Source organism: Brachycentrus maculatus, unplaced genomic scaffold (genome assembly GCF_059751285.1).
Source record: "Brachycentrus maculatus isolate JH-2025_06_01 unplaced genomic scaffold, ASM5975128v1 h1tg000301l, whole genome shotgun sequence".
In the NCBI taxonomy this organism is placed as follows: Eukaryota; Metazoa; Arthropoda; class Insecta; order Trichoptera; family Brachycentridae; genus Brachycentrus; species Brachycentrus maculatus.
In genome coordinates, this window is record NW_028281052.1 from 135,296 (window position 1) to 160,512 (window position 25,217).

The 25,217-nt window shown below is 34.3% G+C and overlaps 1 protein-coding gene and 1 long non-coding RNA gene across 3 annotated transcripts; one reads left to right on the forward strand and one right to left on the reverse strand.

Moving 5' to 3' along the window:
- dib (Cytochrome P450 302a1, mitochondrial) lies at positions 1–19,214 on the reverse strand. 2 transcript variants are annotated; one of them, XM_088267604.1, is made up of 8 exons: positions 18,679–19,206; positions 16,375–16,612; positions 15,023–15,225; positions 12,072–12,276; positions 10,868–11,045; positions 2,824–3,072; positions 1,731–1,937; positions 1–183 (listed from the first exon to the last, which is right to left on the reverse strand). In XM_088267604.1, exons 1-8 carry the CDS (start codon positions 18,962–18,964, stop codon positions 70–72), a joined length of 1,680 nt encoding a protein of 559 aa, XP_088123730.1. In that variant the 5' UTR covers positions 18,965–19,206; the 3' UTR covers positions 1–69. The 2 variants fall into 2 exon arrangements, with proteins under 2 accessions (XP_088123730.1, XP_088123731.1); XM_088267605.1 differs by lacking the exon at positions 2,824–3,072 and having other exon boundaries at positions 13–183; positions 18,679–19,214.
- On the forward strand, positions 6,780–24,466 carry LOC148304836 (uncharacterized). The gene is made up of 3 exons (XR_015838289.1): positions 6,780–9,759; positions 16,322–16,508; positions 22,629–24,466. It is a non-coding gene; the product is annotated as an uncharacterized LOC148304836 (long non-coding RNA).
- Positions 24,467–25,217: the final 751 nt, after the last annotated feature.

The following is a 25,217-nucleotide window of genomic DNA, read 5'->3' on the forward strand; positions in this document are numbered from 1 at the left end:
TTTTTATTATGCAAATGGTTTTAATTCATTTCTTTTACAATAATAAAACACAAATAGTCATATTTTATCTCATATCTTCCTCTGTTTGAACGTTAGATTGACAGGTCCACTGGGTTCGTTTATTCCCCTCGAGACAATTTCCAAATCTTTTCCTTCCCAACCGATTTCAAAGTTGCGTACCATCTGAAAATTTAAGAAAGAAGCCATTTGAATTATGATCAAAACAAAGATTTGGTTATACCCAAAATACTGTTCTGCAATATATATATATATATATATATATATATATATATATATATATATATATATATATATATATATATATATATATATATATATATATATATATATATATATATATATATATATATATATATATATATATATATATATATATATATATATATATATATATATATATATATATATATATATATATATATATATATATATATATATATATATATATATATATATATATATATATATATATATATATATATATATATATATATATATATATATATATATATATATATTTATTAAAGTTTTTTTTAGATGGGAGTTGCATGTATTATTTACCTCTTTTATTATGTACAAGGTTCAATTGTTTCATTGAGGGTGAGATCTCAAACGTACAAATTCAGCACGTGGCTGCCTACACGAGAATCCAGACGTGTTGTCTGCACACAAATTTTTTAAAGAATATTTATTGGAATTTCTTTTTTTTTGAGTATATATTGAAAATATTTTTTTTAACTCCTCACCTTTCAATAACTCTTTTCTTTTCAAAACCATTTATTTATTTCGAAAAAAACTTTGTTTTAAGCAAAAAATTCAACAACATTATGTTATCTGGGTTTAAAGATAATTAAATCGCAGGCTGTCGATTCTCCCACCTTAAGTGGAGTTTATTCTGCTAGCTAAAAAATGGTTTATTTTAATCTGTTTTGGGGAAAGGAGGGATAATCTAGTGTGGGCTAAACAGGAACTTGTCAGCATTTGCTCATTGCTGGGAGAAATCATGTAAAATTCCTCAGGAAAAGCCGGACTGTTGACTGTCGTCAACAGGCCATCCGTTCTACTTGAAGAGGGTTGGGCATTTTGTATCCTAGCTTGATTTATGGTACCAATGTCTTTTACCATATCGCTCACTCCTTTCAACAACGTCATATACCAAAACATATATCGACAATTTTCAGTTCTGCGTGTTTTCGGAATGCCCAGAAAATGTACTATATCCCAGCAAAAGCGGCATATTTTTAACTTAATATTTACCCGCTACAAGGCAGAAAGGGTTGCTTTTGCATTTTGAAGAAAAGGTATTGTTTAATTATTTTTTTTAAATATTCCAAATATTTTTCAAATGGAGAAAACCTTCAGATTTCACCAAAAAGGATCTGTTGCACAGTAAAAAGTTCAATAAGTGGCTTGATATTTATTTTTAATGCATTTTATTGTATTCTTAAAATTTAAAACCGATCTGAAAAATCAAGTTTTTTTATATATGACGTTGTTGAAAGGAGTGAGCGATGTATGATACCACCTCTCGTGATAGTTCCTTATGAACTATCACGGATCCGATATCGGATAGGTCCTCACCCAGGCTTTTGCAACGCGCCTCCAGCTGTTGTCTTCAAAAGCTGTTTAGGTTAGGTTTGGTTAAACTTGGTTAATTTAGGTTTTAATAAAAGAAAATCTAATATAGTACCATTATCCATTACACTTACTTTGAGCAAAGTGATGTGCATGTTTTGCTCCGCTAGTCGCCTCGCTATGCACATTCGTGGTCCGTGGCCGAAGGGAATCGAAGCGAAGGCATTGCTCGGTCTGTACTGCCCACTGCTCCTCAACCATCTCTCAGGGATGAACTCTTCAGGTCTGTCGAAGTACTTGGGCAAGTTGCTGGTCACCTGGCTGGAAGTTACAGCTATGGTCTGAAACGTAATGCCACCATATCATGCACTGTCTTGACCGACAGTTATATGCTGGAAAAACTTGACAGAAATGTCCAAATTTATTAATTAATATTGATTTGATTGATAATTAATGGAGATGTCATTTTCAAAACCCAATGAAATAAAACTGAAAATGTGCCTCTCTACACAGAAAAGAGAATTAAATCCATATTAACCTAAAGAAGTGACCACGCCTCACCCCATATATATATATATATATATATATATATTATATATATATATATATATATATATATATATATATATATATATATATATATATATATATATATATATATATATATATATATATATATATATATATATATATATATATATATATATATATATATATATATATATATATATATATGTTTATATATATATATATATATATATATATATATATATATATATATATATATATATATATATATATATATATATATATATGTATATATATATATATATACATATCGTGGGTATACTGGCAAAAAATGTTAACTCTTACATCCCTGTTTGAATAATCCCTGTCATTTAAAGCTTTTAGCCTGAAGAAAATGCCCGCTTTTAAACTTAAAGTAGAATTTACTTTTATAACCAGGAGTTTTATGTGGTTTCGTCCCAGCAAAAGTAAATGCTGAGAAGTTCCTGACTCTCTACATTATCCCTCCTATTCCCAACACAGACTTAAATAAAATATCTTTTTTTATTTAGAGGAAAAAATAAAAATCCGTTTAATGATCTTTGTAGGTTTATGGATACACCTTACAAGACATCGGTAGCACGCCGCTAGCGCGTACTTGGCAATTAATTAGATAGGTACATTTTTTTTTTAAATAACATATTAAATAAATTCACTTACTCCCTTGGGAATGTGGTACCCTCCCAAAACAATATCCTTGGTGACTGTTCGACCAATGCCAACAGAAATTGGGTTAATCCTTAGAGATTCCTTCAGCACAGCTTTTAGATAAGAAGCCTTGTTTAAAACATCACCAGTCACCCTTTCATCCGGCTTAGGAAGGAGTGCTGCCGCCTCGTCAAACAATTTGTCCTGTACATCTGGATTTTTGGCCAAATGATACAGTAAGAAGCTGGTGGAAAACGATGTCTGTAATTAAAAATATGAATTTACAAATATTATTTTATTCATTCATTCAAACCTATATCTGCACCCCGATGGTGCATAGGGCACTGCATTATAATAAACGCAGTGTTGTTTTGACAGTTAACACACGAAGGAAAGGTGATCAGCCCTCCGCTACAGGTACCTGTCCAGGGTAATATTGAATAAATATTAGAGTGAAAAAATCACTTATGTTTATTTGACCCCCCCTGGGAATCGAACCCGGGACCTCCAGAACGGTAGCCGAGCGTGCTGAACATTACACTACGGGCGGATTATTATATAATTTGTATATTAAAAGCATCAATTACTTTGTGGTATAGTAATATTAAATATGTTTGTACTAATGTTATTATCTTTGTGGTATGGTAATATAACACTCTTTTTAAGTGGTATTACACAAAGTTAACGATGAATGATAAGGAGAATGTAATATTATTATCATTCTTCTTAGAACTTCAGAAATAGAACATTAAGGTGCATAGCCGGAAACACTTTAAGAGATCGAATAAGGAACACGGAAAATGTGTAGTACGGAAGATATAGTCAGATGGGAATACAGCGAAGACGGTCCTGGAATGCTCATGTTAATAGAAAGCAAGAGAATATACTTGCTCTTCAAGAAAACCCACACGGAAAAAGGCCGTCTGGAAGACCTCCAAAACGAGTCGTGACAGCTGGCATACCACATCAAAAGAGACGGATACTGGAACATCGTCGTTAGTCGTCAAGTTGGTAAGCCTGCGCGGTAAGCTGTCTTAGTCTGTGAGCGAGATGTGTTTTCAGACATGATTTGTCGGGTTGTGGTCCCGTGGTTAGTGTCGCGGACTCTTAAGTCAGAGTTTCTCGGTTCACACCCACACTACCACAATTTGATACCTATTTCTAATAATGAGCCGCTCAGGCTCACAGAAATAGTATGAAATTGAAATATTTGTGTAAATAATTAATATACAAATATTTCTCTTTTTATTTAAAAATTAAAATAAAATTTCAGCACCTACTACTTTGAATCGTGATTTCTTCTATTAATATATTTTTAACAATTATAGTTTTTTTATAAAATACAATATAACATTCAATTTGTTTTTTAAAACGTCCAATTCGATTTTTTAAACGTACAAATTGATTTGTCAAACGTCCAACTTGAAGTGAAAACCTGTATACATAATCACTAATCGCTCACTCATTTCCTGAACGTCATAAATCAAAAAACTTGATTTTTCGGGAGAACGTTTTTAAAGTTTAAACATATAATACAATGTATTAAAAATATATCGAGCCACTTATTGAACTTACTGTGCAACAGATCTTTTTAGGTAAAACCTGAAGGTTTTTTCTCCATTTGAAAAATATTTAGTATTTTTAAAAAACAATTAAACAATATCTTCAAAATGCAAAAACAACATTTTCTGCCTTATGGCGGGTAAATATTAAGTTTAAAATATGTACATTTTCTGTACATATATTGGTTTGGCCGGTACTTATCGGTAGTACGTTTTGAATTTCGAACGACGCCCGACTGCCCGAATACAAGACAAAAGAAAACAAAAGTAAAAAACAGTTGCAATTTGACTCTTCACGCGGGCGCTCTATATTGAATTGTTGTGAATACCTCGCTGTATTTTGTGACCCCATCACCACCATCAAGAGAGAATCGCCCTGATCCCAGCGCTGGATCAAGACCAAATATAAGAATAAAAGGTTAGTTCTTTATTCATATGTGCTATTAGATATTTATCGAACTCGCCGTCCCTTAGTACTTGAAAGTTCGAGCATAAATCATCGAACTAACTCGGGAGAGTAACACGACTCCAAATCGATCTAAATATTTCAACCTTGTAGAATCGTCGTCTTATTGTTAATACCATAAGACTGGTCCTTCGAATAACTATTTTTTTTGAGTTTCATTTCGCACTGTGGCGAAACCATTTTTGGTCCTATCGAACCGGATTTACATATTTACGATTACTAGCGTACCTATTTACGATTGTGAGCGTTTCGGATTTGGTGTCAATACTAAATTCGATATTTAAATTTCTTGTGAATTTGTTTCCCTTTGATAATATTGCTACTGCAATAAGCATTACGTAAACATGAATGATAAAATACAACTTAAATTGGCGATAGCAAAAAAAGATTATATTTTGGCGGAAATCGAAGAGCTGCATAAACAAGCTCAACATGTTTATCAAAGTCAAAAAGAAACGCGAATTACACAAGAATTTAGAGTACAGGCATCGGAAATTGACAATGATTTTTCCGAATTTAAAAACTTATGTGATAATGAAAACGTGTTGCAAATGAAGTTAAATCCAGATTTTCAACCGAATTTTGAGAGCTTGACAGTTTTCAAAAGGAAGTTTTATTTTGTTAAAGACACACTTATACGGATGACAAAAATTTCTGAACTCGAGTCGTCAAATACTTCGCAACCAATTCAAGGTGTAACAAATTTAGTTTTAAAATCGCAGTATGATCCTAGTTATAATTTAAGTATTCAACCACTAGTTTTAAATAAGATAACCGATAACCTTCCAGTTTCCGAGATTAATACCTCATCTCTCAACTATTTAAAAGACTTGTCCTTAGCCGACAGAGACTTCCACATTTCAAGACCAGTAGACATATTACCGGGTGCTGAAGTCTTTACTGAAATACCACGAGATAAAAGAATAAGTGGACCGCCAGGAAACCCAGACGCTATAGAGACCGCATTTGGGTTTATAATTGTAGGTTCGGCCAATTCTTTGATAAGTTACGATAAGGACGATACTCGTCCTCCTATTCATAATTTTTTGACTACTTCTAAGGAATCAATTGAGTCACTAGTATCCAGATTTTGGACATTAGAAGAAGCACCTTCGAGTGAAAAACCAAGTTTTTCATCTGGGGAAAAACAGTGTGAAGAATTTTATAAATCAAACATACATCGGGATAGCACTGGGCGCTACGTCACAGCACTACCCTTTAATAGAGATCCATCTTGTTTAGGAGATTCACTTACAACTGCGACACTTCGCTATCAGAAGTTAGAACGCAAAATTAATCAAAATGACACTCTGCGTCGTGACTATGATAAGGTCATGGAAGATTATCTCGAAAATAAATTTATTTCTCCCATACCACTTAGTAATTCTAACGAGCCATTTTATGTCATACCTCATCACGGAGTTCAACGAGCGGACAAACTCACTACAAAACTTAGAGTTGTCCTAAACGCCAGTCAGGTGACTACGTCGGGTCTTTCTCTGAATGATTGTTTACATCCAGGTCCTAATTTACAAGCAGAATTACCCGCCGTTATTCTAAAATTCAGATTATTTCCAATTGCACTCAGCGTGGATATCAAGCAAATGTTTCTAAATTTAATTGTACGTCCTAAAGATCGTCGTTTTCTCAATATCCTGTATAAATTTAAAACTGATGACGTAATAAAGATGTACCAGTTTAATCGCGTGTGCTTCGGTTTGAGATGTAGTCCTTACTTAGCTATGCGTACCGTAAAGCAGCTAGCTAAAGATGAACATGATAAATATCCATACGCTGCCAAAATCGCGTCCGAAGATTTTTATATGGACGATTTAGGCACGTCCACTCGCACAACGGAAGAAGGTGTTAAGTTGGCGCTAAGTCTAATTGAACTTTTTAAATTAGGAGGTTTTGAATTAGTTAAATTTGCAAGCAACTCGGCGGAAGTAATGAATGCTATTCCGGAAAGTAATCGTTTAACTAGTAAAGTTAAATTTGACAATGAAGAGGATAACCTTAAGATTCTCGGATTAGATTGGTGTCCTAAGGAAGATGTTTTAACAGTTTCTGTAAAATGTAGCCCAATACCTAAATGTACCAAACGCACAATGTTGTCAACGGTGGCAAAGTTGTGGGACATCAATGGCTATTGTTCTCCAGTAATCTTATATGCGAAATTATTAATCAAAGCTTTATGGATTCGTAAGTTAGGGTGGGATGAATTGCCACCTGAGGAAATAAAAACTACCTGGCAAAAGTTCTTAAAAGAATTGCCTCTGCTAAAAGGATTTAAATTACCTCGATTTTTAGGCTTTGAATCGGAATTATTTACTTTAAACATATTAGGGTTTGCAGACGCCAGCAAACGCGCGTACGGCGCCTGTGTTTATACGTGCATAGAAGTTCCAACCAATCCCAATGAAATAAGTCTTATTCTAGCCAAGAGTCGTGTAGCTCAACTCAAAATTGTGTCTTTAGCTCGATTAGAACTTTGCGCAGTCTTATTATTAGCAAAGCTTATTAAATTTGTCATCGATACAATTTCCTCAAGGTGTACAGTAAAAAATATATATGCCTTTAGTGACTCGACAGTCGCTCTACACTGGACTCACTCATCACCACATCGTTTTGACACATTCGTCGCAAATAGGATCACCAAGATTCAAGAACTTCTTGATCCCAAATATTTTTACCATATCAATGGTAAGCAAAATCCAAGCGACTGTATATCTCGCGGGTTGACACCCGCGCAATTAATTGACCACCCTCTGTGGTTAAACGGTCCACCGTGGGCTAGGGAAGATTGCTCTACGTGGCCTATAACTAAATTTTCCTTTGAAGAATCCGAAGATAAAAAATTGGAATACAAACGTTCTAAAGTTTTTCTAACAACGAATACATTCGTTAATAATTGTTTGGAGTTTTACGAATTGTCTAAAAGAGTCTCGTGTTGGGACAGGCTTCTTCGTATAATTGTATATTGTTTACGTTTTTTAAAACGGTTACCTTGTTCGGTGACAGTTACAGTCTCAGATTTGATAGAAGCTGAGAAGGTGGTTATTAGAGCGGTCCAAAGCATGCATTTTTCAGACGAAATAAGCCAATTAAAGGGGTCTCAGGTCATATCAAAACAGTTGAAACGTCTGAGTCCCTTTATAGACGAAGAAGGTATTTTACGCATTGAAGGAAGATTATCCAAAGCAGATCTTCCTTTTGAAACCAAACACCCAGCGCTTCTTCCAAAACGAGACCATGTGGTCGATTTAATAATAGATCGGTACCACAAATTTCACTTACATACGGGATCGGGACTCCTTATGTCTATCCTGCGCCAAAGATTTTGGATTCTTTCTGCCAGAAGCGTCATTAGAGGGCGAGTAAATAAATGCAATGCCTGCTTCCGCATGTCTCCGTCACATCCAACTCCGAAAATGGCTGATCTTCCATCATATCGGATACAGGAGGCAAAAGCTTTTGTCCACACAGGTGTTGATTACGCGGGTCCTCTAAACATTACTCTCACTAGAAAGCGCGGACAACGTTCTCAAAAGGCTTATCTGTGTCTTTTTATTTGCTTAACAACTAAGGCCGTACATATTGAACTTGCTTCGGACTTATCCTCCGATACTTTCTTAGCCGCGTTCAAACGTTTTTTGTCGCGAAGAGGACCTGTATCATGTTTGTACTCAGATAATGGTACAAATTTTATTGGAGCTAAGGCACAGTTAGAAGATATTTATAAGTTAACCGTATCGCAGGAATACCACAATATTATAAGCAAAGAAATGCTTAAGCGTCGTATAGAATGGAAATTAATTCCACCTCATAGTCCACATTTTGGTGGAATCTGGGAGTCAAATATTAAGAGTTTCAAATCACACTTATATAGAGTAATAGGAAGTCAATTACTGACTTATGAAGAACTCCTTACGGTATTAGTACAGATAGAGGCTCTCCTCAATTCTAGACCCATTTGTGTGTTATCGGGCGAACCTCATCCGGAAGTCCTTACTCCCGCCCACTTTCTCATGTCTACACCTTTGCAATCTCTTCCGGCCTTGGAAACAAACAGTTATAGTCTAGGTTATCGTAAACGGTTATTAGACAGTTTAGTCCAAGAATATTGGAAAAAGTGGAGGTTGGAATACTTGCATACATTGCAAGTGCGCCAAAAGTGGTGTACACCCGATCACCCGGTAACTGTGGGTACTTTAGTTCTAATTATACAAGACGACATCCCTCCTTTACGTTGGCCTCTAGGAAGAATAGAAGAATTATACCCTGGCACCGATGGTATTGCCAGAGTGGCTTTGGTCAGAACCCAAACCACCAGCTTCAAAAGGCCAGTTGTTAAACTGTGTCCAATTCCAAATCAATAGTAGTTTGTTTATCTATTGTTTTTGCATTTTTTTTATCTCAGTTTTTCTTTTGTTTGTTTGTTTTTGCATTAAGTTTCCAATTGTATTGAATTGGACGTTTCCGAACAAGTGAAAGTGTTGAGAGAATTACCTCAAACCTCTTATGGTTCAAATTGAAATGAATTATTTAATTATCCCTTTATTTAAGTATTTTTCCATATTATTTCTCTCTCTTCAACATTCGTGTTTGATCGTTTTGGAGTTCGTGGTTCTTTCGGTTTGCGTCGACGGTTTCGGAAGCTCTAGGAACTTCCAAGGCGGGGGGCATGGTTTGGCCGGTACTTATCGGTAGTACGTTTTGAATTTCGAACGACGCCCGACTGCCCGAATACAAGACAAAAGAAAACAAAAGTAAAAAACAGTTGCAATTTGACTCTTCACGCGGGCGCTCTATATTGAATTGTTGTGAATACCTCGCTGTATTTTGTGACCCCATCACCACCATCAAGAGAGAATCGCCCTGATCCCAGCGCTGGATCAAGACCAAATATAAGAATAAAAGGTTAGTTCTTTATTCATATGTGCTATTAGATATTTATCGAACTCGCCGTCCCTTAGTACTTGAAAGTTCGAGCATAAATCATCGAACTAACTCGGGAGAGTAACACGACTCCAAATCGATCTAAATATTTCAACCTTGTAGAATCGTCGTCTTATTGTTAATGCCATAAGACTGGTCCTTCGAATAACTATTTTTTTTGAGTTTCATTTCGCACTGTGGCGAAACCATATATAGTACATTTTCTGGGCATTCCGAAAACATGTACAACTGAAAATTGACAATTTTTTATTTATGACGTCTTGAAAGGAGTGAGCTATATAGCGCAGTTTTAAAATTGTCCTCGTTTATGTTTTTGGATTAGACAGAAATAGGATACATATACGGGATTTTTTTCACCGTCCATCCTGGAAAATCGGGAGTGTACTTTATATTGAAAATACAGTGAAACCTCTATCTATCGTTCCTCGAATAATCATTTTCCCGGATGTGTCGTTTATTTCTTGTATCCCGAATTAATTTCATACTAAAATAGATCGCATCGATCGTTTCTCTATCACCATTCACCGCATTTATCGTTCGAATTAAGCTGCATATTTGGTACATTTTGTCTGTTTTTTACATTATTTTCAATTTTCTTACATTCAACGGCAACTTATGGGATAGAAACTATCGCAATCTTGTGTAACCGATAGCAGGAGAGGTCGATATTGATGAAAAGAAGCCGCTGCCTGTACCTGCATTGCCAGAAGCATGCATACTTTTTGAAAGAAAACTTTCTACAACGCACATTCAATAACCGATGAGTAAAAATACTAATTGCAAAGCCGAAAATATACTATTGACTTAACAGTTAAAACACAAATTTGGATCAATGAACTTAGTATTTTTAAAAATTCTATTCAGGTTTGTATTTTTTTTTAAATAAATACCTTTGCATCTGAAACCTGTATTCTTCTTAGAATTTCAGCCCACGAATGGCTATACAGATTAAGTATTGACCTCTTAATTCCGCATTCATTGTTTTCCCGCATACATAGTTTATTTTAATAGGTCCCTTTAAAAACGATAAATAGAGGTTTCACTGAATTCTGAACATAACCATATTTACCGTATCAATGCCTCCCAGTAATAAATCCACAGATGTTCCTATGATGTCTTTAATATCTATGTCAGGATTCATAAGATATGTCTCGAGCAGGGACGATTCCCTTTCAGTGGATCCATCCAGTGAAGATATATTATTCTCAAGGCTTTCTTTCTTCTTTATTATGAATTCTAGGGCAACCCTAAATTGTAAAATATTATTTTTAAGTGATTTGTTTTATTATATACTAGCTCATACTTCTTCTTCTTCTTCTATCCGCACCGAATGGTGCATAGGGCACTGCATCGCATTGACGCAGGGTTGACTTGATCGTTACTAACATGAAGGCAAGATGATCACTCCTGCGCTTCAGGGACCAGTCCAGCGTAATATTAAATATATATTAGATAAGGGAATCGAACCCGGGGCCTCCAGCACGGTGGCTAAACACGCTAACCATTACACTACGGAGGCGGACAGGTTCAGACTAGATAAATGGAAAAGAAAAAAATGAAAGTGTACACATTTCTAATATGATTAATTTAACAATGCTTGTGAAAAATGGCGATATATCAATCGACCAACATTATTATCAGATCTAAGTATTTAGAAGTACTGGAACACTCAAAATAAATATTCTTTTATATAATACTTTTACTTATACTTAATATTTATACTTCATACTTCAAATATTTGGCAATCAAACATTTCAATGAACTCCCTAAAGAAATTTAAAAAATAGATGATATAAAAATACTTAAGAAAAAAATTTAAGCTCTATACCTTTAAATCTTGAAAAATATACAAAAAAAGACTATTATATATTTTATTATATAACATTAAACCCCGAGTGTAAGTCCCTCTCCATGCACAAGAGCACATTCTCTTTTATTATGGAGAGGCACAGCGAATCGAAATATAAAAGTTCTCCATATGTATAAATGATTCAAATGTTTTATGTTATAAATAAAAATGTAAATATATTAAATAAATAAAACAATAATAATAATTATAATTTATCTCTCGAGTAGTAAAACAACAACGACATTTTTAAACACGTTTTTTTGTTCAGTCGATAAATGATTTAGTTGTGTCAAATCATCAATAGATGGCGTTAGTAGTTCCAAATCTTGACAAAATTTGGAAATATTCGAACATGGGCGTACGCGCTATTTGACCTGATATTTTATATAGTTAGTAATAAAATTAATAAATCAAATAAAAATACTTCTCTAAATATTCTTGCGCTTTGTTGAGACTTTTCACAGCGGGGCTTTTAAATTTTCTGAAAATGGCCGGTTCGTTGTCCGTCTTGATCGTGTTACTGTTTGAAATCATCGAAGCTTGTATTATTTTCGAGGATTTGGATTCAGGTGACATTTCGTCGGGTGTGAAACTATTGATTTTAACGTCAAATGCGATAAGGCAGATCACTGGAATAAAGACAAGTAATGATTACTCTTAAATTACAAAGTGTGTATTTAGGAACGTTTGCGAATCCAGTTGGACGTTTAACGAATCAAGTTGGACGTTTAACAAATCAAACTAGACGTTTGATATATAAAATTATACGTTTGAAATATCAAATCATACGTTTGTTATATCAAATTAGACGTTTGATAATTCAAATTTGATGCCTTACAAATCATATTCGACGTTATACAAAACAAATTGGACGTTATAAAAAAGTTGTAATTTTGGTAAATACATTCAAAGTGATGCAGGTACTCATGATTTTTTAATCAATACTACTTTGGTAGTATTGAAAACTTTTTTTTGAAAACTTGAGTACACATTGCGCTCACAGACGATGACAACGCGCCGCGCAGGCTAGCCAATTTGATGACTAACGTACTTGCTAGTCTTAAGAACAATATTTTTTTTTCGAGTTTTGAAAATTTCCAACCATTTTATTTAATAAAATAAGTTAATTTATTATTAGATTAAAACCAATATTTTTAGCTTTTCCACTTTTTTATTTGACCAGCGACCGGGTTTCGTCGTTACCGACATCATCAGACTGGTGATGAGTCTGATGATGTCGGTAACGACGAAACCCGGTCGCTGGTCAAATAAAAAAGTGGAAAAGCTAAAAATATTGGTTTTAATCTAATAATAAATTAAAAATGCAATTCCATCACGAAGTGTCAGTGGATAATATAAATCTATTAATAAAATAAGGTCCAATTCGTTATGTAAAACGTTTAATTTGAAGTGCATACGATTATATATAGGTACGTACATATTTATTAAAAACATAGTTTTTATATCTGAAAACCAAAAAAAAAGCTCTGTAAATCTATATTTGATTCCAAATAGGCATTCATTTTTTTAAAATCACATACTAATTATTAAAATCATGGCTTACGTAGGGTAGACTGGGTACGGTTGAAACAATTTTGCTTATATTGTCCATAGAACTGTTCTTAACAAGTCAAGCGATGATGAAGATGCATTAAATACAAGAGTGTGTTTCTGTCTACTAATGGGAAGAATTATTTCAGTACCCGGTGTGTTATTTTTAGTGGCAGATCAAATTTAAAAAATATATCCGATTTGTTTCAACCGTCCCCATACCAGGGGCAGTTGAAACAGTAATTGGGGTCAGTTAAACACACGCAAATAAATCAATATTTAATATTGTAAGACGTTTTATTCATTATTTATTTTTGTTTTATAAATAATTTTGGCACCGCATGACAATATTAATCAGTCTACAGATATGTAATGAACAAAAACAACTAAAAACAATGGCATTAAAAAAAAACAAATAGAACGAAAATAATCTGTGAATAAACTAAAAGGAAACACTTCTTTCATTTTGATTAGTCATAAATCAAGCGAAAATCTAGCTTTGGGATCATTCCGAGTCGCAATTGTGGCAAACATAGCTAAGACCACCTTTTGTGCAGTCTTCTTGAGTCCACAGTTTACAAGTGGTGCACTGTATCCACTTTTCACCGGATTTGCTCTCTGAATACAGTGACAGACAAATAAGACAATAGCACTCGTCCTCTTCTGATGATGATTCCTGTTGCGTATTATGATTATTTTTCCTTTAACGATCCTTCTACTTTTTCCTCCATCCAATCTTTTCTTGACTTACTTAGTTTTCATCCGTTTCAACCTTATTTCATGTTCCTTTCTTATCTCTTCTTTCTCTGTTTTTTTTTAGTAGCAAGTATTTTGCAAGCTCCTGCTCCTGCTCTTTATTAAAAACTTCGTTGTGGGGTTCATATCCCATTTTCTTCTTCACCAGATGCATCTCGCTTTTGTATATATCTAATGAGCGAACATTGGTTTAATCCATGCTTCTCCGCCGCTTTTCGCAGTGAATCTCCTGCTTTAACCTCCTCATAAGCGTATGTATACCTCGACAAGTCGACCTCCCCCCTCGAAGTCTAGAAAACAGGAAAACTGAAAAAATATGTTGTTTCAACCGTACCCACAAAAAATGTTTCAACCGTCCCCAACCCCTCCTTTAGGTGGAAAAAAGAAAATAGTAATGTTAACAATAATGGCTCATTAAAACTAATCACTATATCGTGTTCTACAAGCTTCATTTCAAACACGAAATCATACTCAATAATATCGTTTCAATAGAAACCGTAATAAAAGGAAAATTCTCAGAACAAAAATACTTACTTTTGGTAATCAAAATACAATAGGACCTCCTACAAGCAACTGCACCGTGCGGCGAGCGATGCAACACTGTTTGATATGGCATATTCGTGTTTGAACTTGTTGTCCGCTTTGTTCGTTCCTTGGACCCTTCACCCTACCGCATACGGTTTGCAAGATATTTGCTCTGTTTCAACCGTCCTTTGTTTCAACCGTACCCAGTCTACCCTACTACACGTATGTAGGTACTGATTTAAATTTAAAAAAAAAAACAAATATCTCTCTAAACCTTAGTATGATTCTAAGTAGGTACTATGCTTAAAAATATATCACCTTGTAATTATTAAAATCATGGGTTATATATCACCACTTAGCATTTTTTTAATGCTCTGTAAATCTATGTTTAATTCCAAGTAGGTATTCAGTTTGTAAAAACACAATAATTATTAAATCATGGCTTGTGTACAACAGGTAGGTACTGATTTAAATAAAAATGGATAATAAAATATGACCAAAATGTGGCAAACAGGGTGTAGTATATAATTTTCTCGCACTTACACTGCAAATTTAGTCGAGACAAGTCTTGTAAGAAGTCTCTTGGTTCGTTTGAACTGTTCTTAGGTGTTGTATATATTCCTTTCACCCTTTCAACAAATTCACCGACTACCAAGTCAGTTTGGCTAATATACAGACTGGCTTTTTGGGGACTGGAGAGAGGTTTTTGAAATAGGCTGCGGATTTTCCACCATTCTGGTCCATTGCTACAAGCAATACATCAATAAAAAAGTTTAATTACTAAGCAGTGTACTCTAGAATGCACAATAAATCAATCGATGTAACAAAAAGTGTTCTAGCTTTGAATTTCTTAAAGATATATTCAAAAAATGTCAACCTTATACCTTTAAACAGCTTTTTTTCAGAATTTCATTAAAACTAATTAACATACATGAACCCATATATTCATGTTTTTTTAAGACCTATCTTTGATAATTTAATGAAGAGACAGAGCCTGTTGTATCCAAACAGCTAACATCAAAAAATTTGTCGAAAACTTTTTCCTTTTTTGAACAAGAAATAAACATCCTCCTTGAAAACAATCTTGACGTCGAAAGTAGCGCTAAAGTTTCTCGAGGAATTAACTCAGCCATTAGCAGCTGTTATAAATCACTGAAGAACGAATAATAGGCAAGAAGGTAAGACAAACAACGTTGGACATTTTTTTAAACCAGGCCAATCCTTACCAGCGTAAAATGATGACGACAGGTTACCATTTCTTCATCGTTTTAAAGCCATTTTAAAAAAAATATACGTATATATATGTACACATATTTTATGTAACATGAGCATTAGCTACTGTTGTCTCACATAAATTATTGCTGCACATATTAAAACTGTCACTTAGAATTGTAAAACTACATAAGGATCGCCAGTCCATTTGATCTTCACATTCGTTTGAAAATGCCATAACTAGGCGAAACAATTGTCACAATATTAATTTTTTATGTGTTTTTGTTAACATAATATAAAATAATATATAAAATAAAACTTGGTAGACTAAAAAAATCTGCGTTTGATTAAAAAATTAATACGTAAATTAACGTGAAGTTGTTTAATTTTTTTATGGATTATTGTTGGTTTTTGGAGTCTGTTATTATTTTAAGTACAAATGTATGTTCTTGTATGTATTTTTTGTTTAAATGAAATAAAAGATAAAATTCATTTTGAATGATAATGCATTTTATCATTAATAAACCTTGTTACATTTTTAACAAGTTTGGAAACCGATCCCATTGAATTTGTATGAATTTGTTTTACGATATTAATAATTGATTCCTTATACGGCTTTTCGCTTTGTAGCCAAGTTTCGTGGAACGTATCTAGGCCGTAAAGCGAGGTATGGCGGTACTTACCTAGCAATCAGACCCCCAGTTTTGTACTTGTCAGGCCTGCTTTTCCTGAACGCTGCTGTGGCCACATGCGACCTCCTCTCAGGGTACTTGCCCGAAGATCTCAGGAGCACCTCCACATCGTCAGCATCAGCCAGGTAAACTATGTTCACGCCTGGAATGACTTCTTCCCTCACGATAGGCCCATACTCCTTATAGTTCCTCAGACAATTCAAATGCAGCTTGGTGAAGCTATATTTACCTGAAAATTCAAAACCAACACATACTTTGGATATCCATGTTAGAATTATTTAAATTGTACAAAATCCGTTTTTTTTTTAAATTTACGTGAGACTCTCGTGTTTTAAGGAGATATTCGCAAACGCAGAAATCATTCCACCGGAGACCACCGGAGAGGTCACACGTCTATTCACGCCCGATAATTTTAAAGGTTAGGTAGGAGTCGTAACAATTGGCGGGTATGTATGAGGAGATGCATAAACGTGGAAGAGGCGAATAATGTTTACAAGGACAGAGTGGTATGGCGTTCTATTCTCTCTAACTACCCCTCCGGGGAAGCGGCGTGATGGTTAGTCAGTTATTTTTAAACCATGTGTATTGGATATTATTTTTTTTTAGAATGTATAAAGAAAAAAAACTCTTTACCTTTCAAGAACTCTCAAAAAGTTCTTTTCAAAACCATTTTATTATTTCAATTCAATGTGATTTTTTATTAAAGCGGTGTTTTATGAAAAAAAATGGATTACGGAAAATGCTACTTGGATTTAGAGAAAATTAAGTTACGACTTAACGAATACTACGCCTTAAGCGAAACTTCTAAAATTCTAGACAAATTTGATTGTATGCATTACTATCTTTGCATTTATTGACCATTTTATTATTTCAAGATTAGGAAATGGTTGTGTGGAATTTAATTGAAGATAATTTCTTTTAACTAAATTAAATATGTACTGGTTTATATATTTGTCAACATCATTTGCACTGTAGCTTTATTATCCTGGTGCCTATGTAAAAAAAAATCGTGTAAATAATCCAAAAAAAATATGTAATTTATTTATATTTTTTCACCATGGTCACCCTATGAACGTTGGAAAGGTTATATGCCGATGTCTATACCTGCTTCATATCCCATTCTTTGTGGTCCTTTGTCTAGGGCAGAAATGGGAACTCTTTCATTTCTAAAGCTCACATTAATTTACCTGATTCAGCATAAGGCTGCAGCAGTAAAGAAATCCTTGACATAACTCCGAAAACCAAATGTTTTAAATTCAGTTTCACAGTCAACACACTTTTTTTAACTAAGGTAAAATACAAATTCACAAAATAAATTCAATTTTTAAATCAAAAAAGTTTTAAATACAATCAATAATAATTTTAGATAATTTATATAGCTCCAATTTCATAAAATAATATTTCAAGGGTGCTTTTCTTCTCAACATTTTGAATGTGTTTAAATACTTCACAAGTCAGGATTTTATCTACTTATGAGTTATTTTTACAATTTGACATCTTAACAGAGATGAATAAGAATGTGGATATCAAAAATGTCACATATTATCACAAAAATGTGCATCCCCGCCGCAACACAAGGTTTCTGAAACGTATAAATATGTGCGACCCGAAGCCAATGTGTTAAAACAACGTTTTTGTATTGAAAATGTGAGTTTTTCTTCGAATTAAATATATGGTTTTAAAAAGAAAAAACTGGTTGGAAGGTAAGAAGGCTTAAAAAAATTATGAAAAATATAAAAAAAAACTAACTAACTAACCATCACGCCGCTTCCTCGCAGGGGTAGGCAGAGAGAATAGAACGCCTCTCCACTCTGTCTTTGCAAACATTCTTAGCCTCTTCCACGTTCATGCATCTCCTCATACATACCCGTCGATTGTTACGACTCCTAACCTGACCACTTTCAAGTATTTGGCATACCTGATCGTGCCATGTTTTTCTCGGTCTTCCTATGCTCCTTTTCCCAATTACATTCACCTCATAAATTTGTTTAACCGTTCTTTCCTCACTCATTCGTTCTACATGTCCAAACCATCTCAACACACCTTTCTTAATTTTATCGATAATGCTTATCTCAGCTTTGCATTCCTTCCTTATTTCACTATTCGAAATTAAAAATATTATTTCAATATATGTATATATTCTTTTAAAAGGTCAAATTCCAATGTGTGTTCTAAAAAAAATGTGCCTGGAAACAAGTCTATCCCCTAAGCGCCGCCTAGTTCTGAAATTGAACGTTTGAGATCTCAGCCTTAAATTATAAGGATACCCATTTTATAAAAACAATTATAACTTACCGATCAAGGGTATATAAGCCCACAAAGTTCCAAAAATTGGTATAGATCGCGGTCCAGGAATCTCATTGAAGTTTTTTACCTTTATCCCGTCATTTTTTCCATTCGTTTCATTCATTTCCCCTGCTACATCGCCCGATTGTCCATTTGATGTTTTAAAAACGTCGCCAGTTGATAAGATATTCTTGTTTACGGCCGGATTTGTAATTTTAGATTCCTGTTTGAGGGGGTTACAGTACTTCCTTCCGACTCGAAGCATGTGGCATAAACTTGACTTCGCTATGTTCATTTTGTGTCACATTAATTCCGCTACCGATCAACGACAAATTTAAATCCGCATGATTCGAGATCTTGGCTTGTCACCAGTATGCCGACGCGACTGCCAATTCGATCTCTGGTATTCGACTGAGCTATGGTACTGCTCAATAAGCTAATGTTTGTGTGTTTATACGTGACTGTTAGATATGTATCTTTCTACATTCTACATGCACGAGTCGAATTCTGGGAATCCATTATATCAAAAAATTATGCAGTCAACGTTACAAGAAGGTGAATAGTGTCTACGAGTGAATAGTACTTTTTTTAAACATTTATTTGTGAACTATATATACATATAAATACATCTTTAATTATTGTTTCGGCATTCACTTTGTGGTAAGACATGATGAACTTGTAAAATAAAAACATTTGTTTTTTACCACTTGTGTTATATTTATTTTATTTTAACGACTAGTTTCGGAAGCTATGCTTACATCTTTAGGTCTACATATAAACTAAAGCAAAAATAATTATCTGTTCATAAATAAAGACGGGGATAAGTTAGGGGGAGGGGGGTTAGTCAAGGGGGTGGAGTTTGAAAATAAAGGAAAAATAAAAAGCAAAGGTGAAGATTTTTATATATTGTTTATTTAATTATTATTATTAGTTTGAGTTTTTTTGGATTTCTAAATTATGTAGATGTATGCAAGATCAGAACTGCGGATTATTTTTACATACTGGAAGACGCCTGAAAACATGATTTAAAAAAATGTGCAGCTTATAATTTGACCAGTTATTTTATCTCAACATTTTGAGTGCGTACAAATTTGAGTGTGTTCACAAATGTGGGTTTCTCTAGTTAGGACTGATTTTTACATGTTGATATCTCAAAATAGATGAAGAAGAATATGGAAGTTTATTAACAGGGCTTATAACTTATCGTAGGATGGTTAAGTGATCACTTTACACACGTGTAACATTCACCATTCTGTCCATGCTCTACAAACACACAACTTAAATTTCAGAAGATATATTTATGCATTACCTTTACCTTTCTTTCACATGCTACTTCGTGGCACCATCTATAGTTGAGTTTAGTAAGTTTTGTTTAAATTAGCAGAGACCTTTATGAAATGTATGGTAGATCCTGGATAGAATGGTGAATAAAACATGTGTAAGTGATAGCTTAAATCAGCCTGTGATAGTTTGTAAGCCTTTAAATATCCAGACTTCCATATTCTTCTACATTAATGCTTGAATTTAAAAAGAGTATTGTTTTGCCATATTCTTCTACATTAATGCTTGAATTTTAATAAGAGTATTGTTTTGCCGACAGAAAAGCCTGGATACAGTTTGTGGACTCCATATGCTCCATCTAGGGAGCGGATATGGTTAATAATTGTTTTAAAATTGATACCGAAATTTATTTTGTTTTTATTGTTAAATAATGCTGTATCGAAACATCTGGATAAAATATATTTAAACTTATTTGTCATTCATTGTATTCCGGTCAGATTCAAGATAAACGTAGCGGACATCAAATTAGCATAACCACTAGATAGAGGTACAGTAAAACCTCGATATAACGGACTGATTGCGGGGAGGGGGTGTCCGATAAAGCCGAAAGTCCGTCATACAAAATAGGTTTAAAATATATCATAAATCTTTTTTTAAATATACAGTGGTGGCCAAATGTATTAAGTACCCCTACAGAATTGGTTTATGTCTTTAAATATGAATTCTTGCAATCTTTTCGGGTTGTATCGTATTTTGATGGATTTCACCTACTACTTATTACTTGCTACGACAGTTAGGGGCGTGGTATATTTAAAAACACTATATTTACTATTATTTTTTGACATCTCATCAAAGATGAAGAAGAATATGGAAGTCTGGGCATTTACGGGGCTTACGACCGTCATAGGCTGGTTTAAGTGATCACTTTACACACGTGTAACATTCACCAATTCTACCCATTATTGACAACCACACTACTCAAATTCTTGGAAGTTCTATATATATGAACCAATTTAGAAACCTTGTTCATGAATCACTAGAACTTCACTAGAGACATCTATTGGTGAGATGTAAAGAAGCTTTTTATTAAGCAGAAACTCTTATATTAGTATGTGAGATCCGAATCCTGGATTATAATCACACACATGAGAAACGCCAGAAAATAAAATATTTGGACACACTCAAAATGTTGTAAACTATAATTACTAATTTCAAAGGTCAGTTTTAAAGTGAAACATTGCTCTCCAGTTATTTGAATCAGTCAAAAAGTAAAAAAATCTACTTTACATTTAAACCTTCATTATTTTAAAATTAAAATGCCAAACAAAACGTGATTTGAGTGAAACTGAGCGGTCTCAAATAATTTATTGAATTCAGAAGTGTTGACCCGGGTAAAAATACCCGGGTCGACCCGGTTCGAACCCACTCTACCACAATTTGATGCCTATTTCTAATAAAGAGTCGCTCAGGCTCACAGAAATAGTATGAAATTGAAGTATTTTTGTAAATAATAAAAACAAACATATTCCTATTTTTTTTTTAAAATAAATATTGTAATACCCAGGGTACCTTCATTACTTGGAGTTTTTGTACGTTATATCCGAAGTTCGTTAAATAGAGGTCCGTTATATGGAGGTTTTACTGTACCTACACCACTGTCATTGACAGTGTCCCAAGCAATAGCTCCTTGTCGCTCAGTACGAAGTTTTTCGGCGACACTTTAAGGCTGAGATCTCGAACGTTCAAATTCAGAACCAAACGGCTGCGCTATGGCCGGACGTGTTTCCAAACACATTTTTTTTAAATATATATTTTAATTTTTTTTTTTTTTAAATATAAGTATATTTAATTTTTTTCTAGCTCCTTACCTTTCTATAACTCCATCCTTTTCATACCATATATTTCTTCTTTTATAACCCTTATCCGCTTCCAATGGTGCATAGCACACCTAACATTGACTTTTAACGGATGTAAGGGCGTCTCGACAAAGGATTCTGAGTTTTCTCTACTCCAAATTCGGCAATTCCCCTTATTGGCATAGCAATTTGATCAAAAATGTGCCTCATCGGTGATCAAAATTTTACGTTGAAAGAGGATCAAGCTGAACATTATTATCGGCCCATTCACCGAACCTACGACGCGCATAATGGTCATTCAGTCTATTCATGGTGAAATGGAAAAAACAAAACCTCAAAAAAAATCCTTTATTTGTAAATTTGTTTGTATTGACTAACCCAAGCAGTATTATTTTTGACATCTCATCAAAGATGAAGAAGAATATGGGCATTTACGAGGCTGACGACCGTCATAGGTTTACTTTACATAAGTGTAACGTTCACCAATTCTACCCATTAATTGACAACCACACTACTCAAATTCTTGGAAGTTCTATATATATGAACCAATTTTGAAACATTGTTCTTGAATCACTAGAACTTCACTAGAGACATCTATTGGTGAGATGGAAGAAGCTTTTTATTGAGCAGAAACTCTTTTATTATTAGTATGTGAGGTCCGAATCCTGGATAATAAACCTCACAATGTTGTAAACCCAAGCAGTGTTCGGGCAGTCCTATTTCAACTTGTTGGTAATGATTTTCTGCACTGATAAATTTTCTCTCCAAAATTCAACTGTTAAGTAGTAAAAGCAGGATTTAATCCTGTTTATTTTATTACAGAGCTTTAATGAAGCTACCCCGACACTGCAGCGCGAGTGGTATGTTTGCCACAGCACGCCTACCACATTGGGATGGCCTGTTAAGGCACCGAGTGGCAGGCTTCCGGGAGAGGCTGATGAAGAGCTCCAACCTCATCATAAAGCGGCTTGTGGAGCACAGATGGGGGCTGGACATGTGGCGGCACTGGAGCACAGTGCTGCGTTTGCCAGCGAGCTAATTTTCCTCTACATCTCTCAAAATTTATTAGTATTTTTTTTTTTTTTTTTTTTCTTTCACTGTCTTATTTGTTTGTTATTCTTAATTTCATTGTATAAAAAAAAAAGTTGTAAAACATATATGGCTGACTAAGTATTGCACCCACCACTTAGTCAAGCTGGAATAAAGAGTTTTTATTATTATCACGGTCACGGGTCAAATAAAATCGTGCCGGGTTGTGGTCCCGTGGTCAGTGTCGCAGACTCTTAAGTCCATATCAGTCCATGGACCCACAATTTATGGTATAACTCAATAATAAGATCTCTAATAGGTAATCATTACTTGATCACTGGTTCATATTGTTTTCATGATGTTAAATTGTGTCGGGTTGTGGTCCCGTGGTTAGTGTCGCGGACTCTAAAGTCAAGAGTTTCTCAGTTCGAACCCACTCTACCACAATTTAATACCTGTTTCTAATAATGAGCTGCTTAGGGTCACAGAAATAGTATGAAGTTGAAAAATTTGTGTAAATAATAAAAACACAAATATTTCTCTTTTTTTAAAAAAATAAAATAACAAGTATGGAAAAAAACTATAATTTTTATAAGATTTTTGTCCGCCTCCGTGGTGTAAAGGTTATCGAGTTTAGCTACCGTGCCGGAGGTCCCGGGTTCGATTCCCAGGGGGGGTGAAAATAAATATTAGTGATTTAACACTCTAATATTTATTTAATATTACCCTGGACTGGTACCTGTAGCGCAGGAGCGATCACCTTACCTTCATGTAAGTAACATTCAAGATAACACTGCAAATAGGATGCAGTGCCCTATGCACCATTGGGTGCATATAAGGGTAAGGAGAAGAAACTATTGTGATTGTAATGCCATCAAGAAATATGGATAATATAACTTTGACCTCGTTCATTTTCAACCTTTTTTAAAGACCACGTAATAAATGAAGAAGAAAAAAAAAACAAACATTATAAATAATCAGTTCAGTTTATTTTTTAAATAATTTCGTGTATTTTAAAATAATATAACAATAAAATGTCCATTGGCATAAACAAAAAAATATATATATATTTACAAAGCTGACAATAATTCAAATAGGCCAAACGTGATGCGGATAAAAATATGAAAAATCTATTCATATACATAAATTCATAGCAAATAGCGTAATATCACTTTAACCAAATGCACCGACTCATATATTATCTTAGTACATATTATACTTGTGTGGCTAAGCCTCGTGAATAGTAACATAATGACCCCTACCCGCCAAATTATCATAAACTACAAATACAGAGGCCTATATTATCAAAAACACCGTTTCCAGTGGCCTATATTATCATAAACAGCATATCCAGGGGCCTATATAATTAAAAACACCGTATACAGTGGTCTTTGTTATCATAAACACCATATACAGTGGCCTTTGTTTTCATAAACACCATATACAGTGGCCTATGCTATCATAAACACCACATATAGTGGCATAAATTATCATAAACTCCATATACAGTGGCCTATATTATCATAAAAAGCGTATGTAGTGGCCTATATTATCATAGACACCACATATTGTCAGACCAGCACTCCTGTATGGCTCTGAATGCTAGACAGACGAGATGTACAACACCTACTCTAGAGTAGGTGTTTCATAGGCAGTTTCTAGTTGCCTAGGCAACTAGAAACTGCTGAAATGCGAATGTTTACATGATCAGCTGGAGTGCTCCTTAGAGACAAAATAAAGAGTTCACGCTATCGTGGAAGCCTGGCTGTAACCGATATAGATATTAAAGTAGAGGAAAGGCAAATGAGATGGTATGGGCACATGGGACGTAGAGAACCTGAACATATTGTAAACCAGGCGATCGCCATGGATCTTCCTCGAAAGACATCTAGGGGAAGACCAAAAAATTCACAGATGGTACAGAAAGATAACATGATTCGAAGGCATGGCCTAGGTGTCGTTGTATATGATAGAGGTAAGGACCTATAATCTGAGGACGAGGAGAACAGTCCTCAAAGACGATAAGTTGGGATGGAGCCAGGAAGAAGAATAATCCTGTCGAAAGCAACATCTCACAAGTTTCAGACACCTAGAAGTATAGCAAAGTTTTGAAGGCTGTACTGATTGAACAGAGGTCACATTGGTGTTGAAAATACTAAGATGGGTACAATTATAAAGTCCATTTAAAAAATAAGCGGGCGCAGGGATGCAATGAGCCACGGTTTGGCCACCCCTGCATATATATGTAGGAAAAGATCATTTTGCTCTAGTAAATGTACTAAAAATTAGTATTGAAATTAGTACTCATGATCTTTAAAAAATAACATACACATTAGAGCAATCTTATGGTGGGGACTAACCGGAGTCATTTCGTCGTAACGT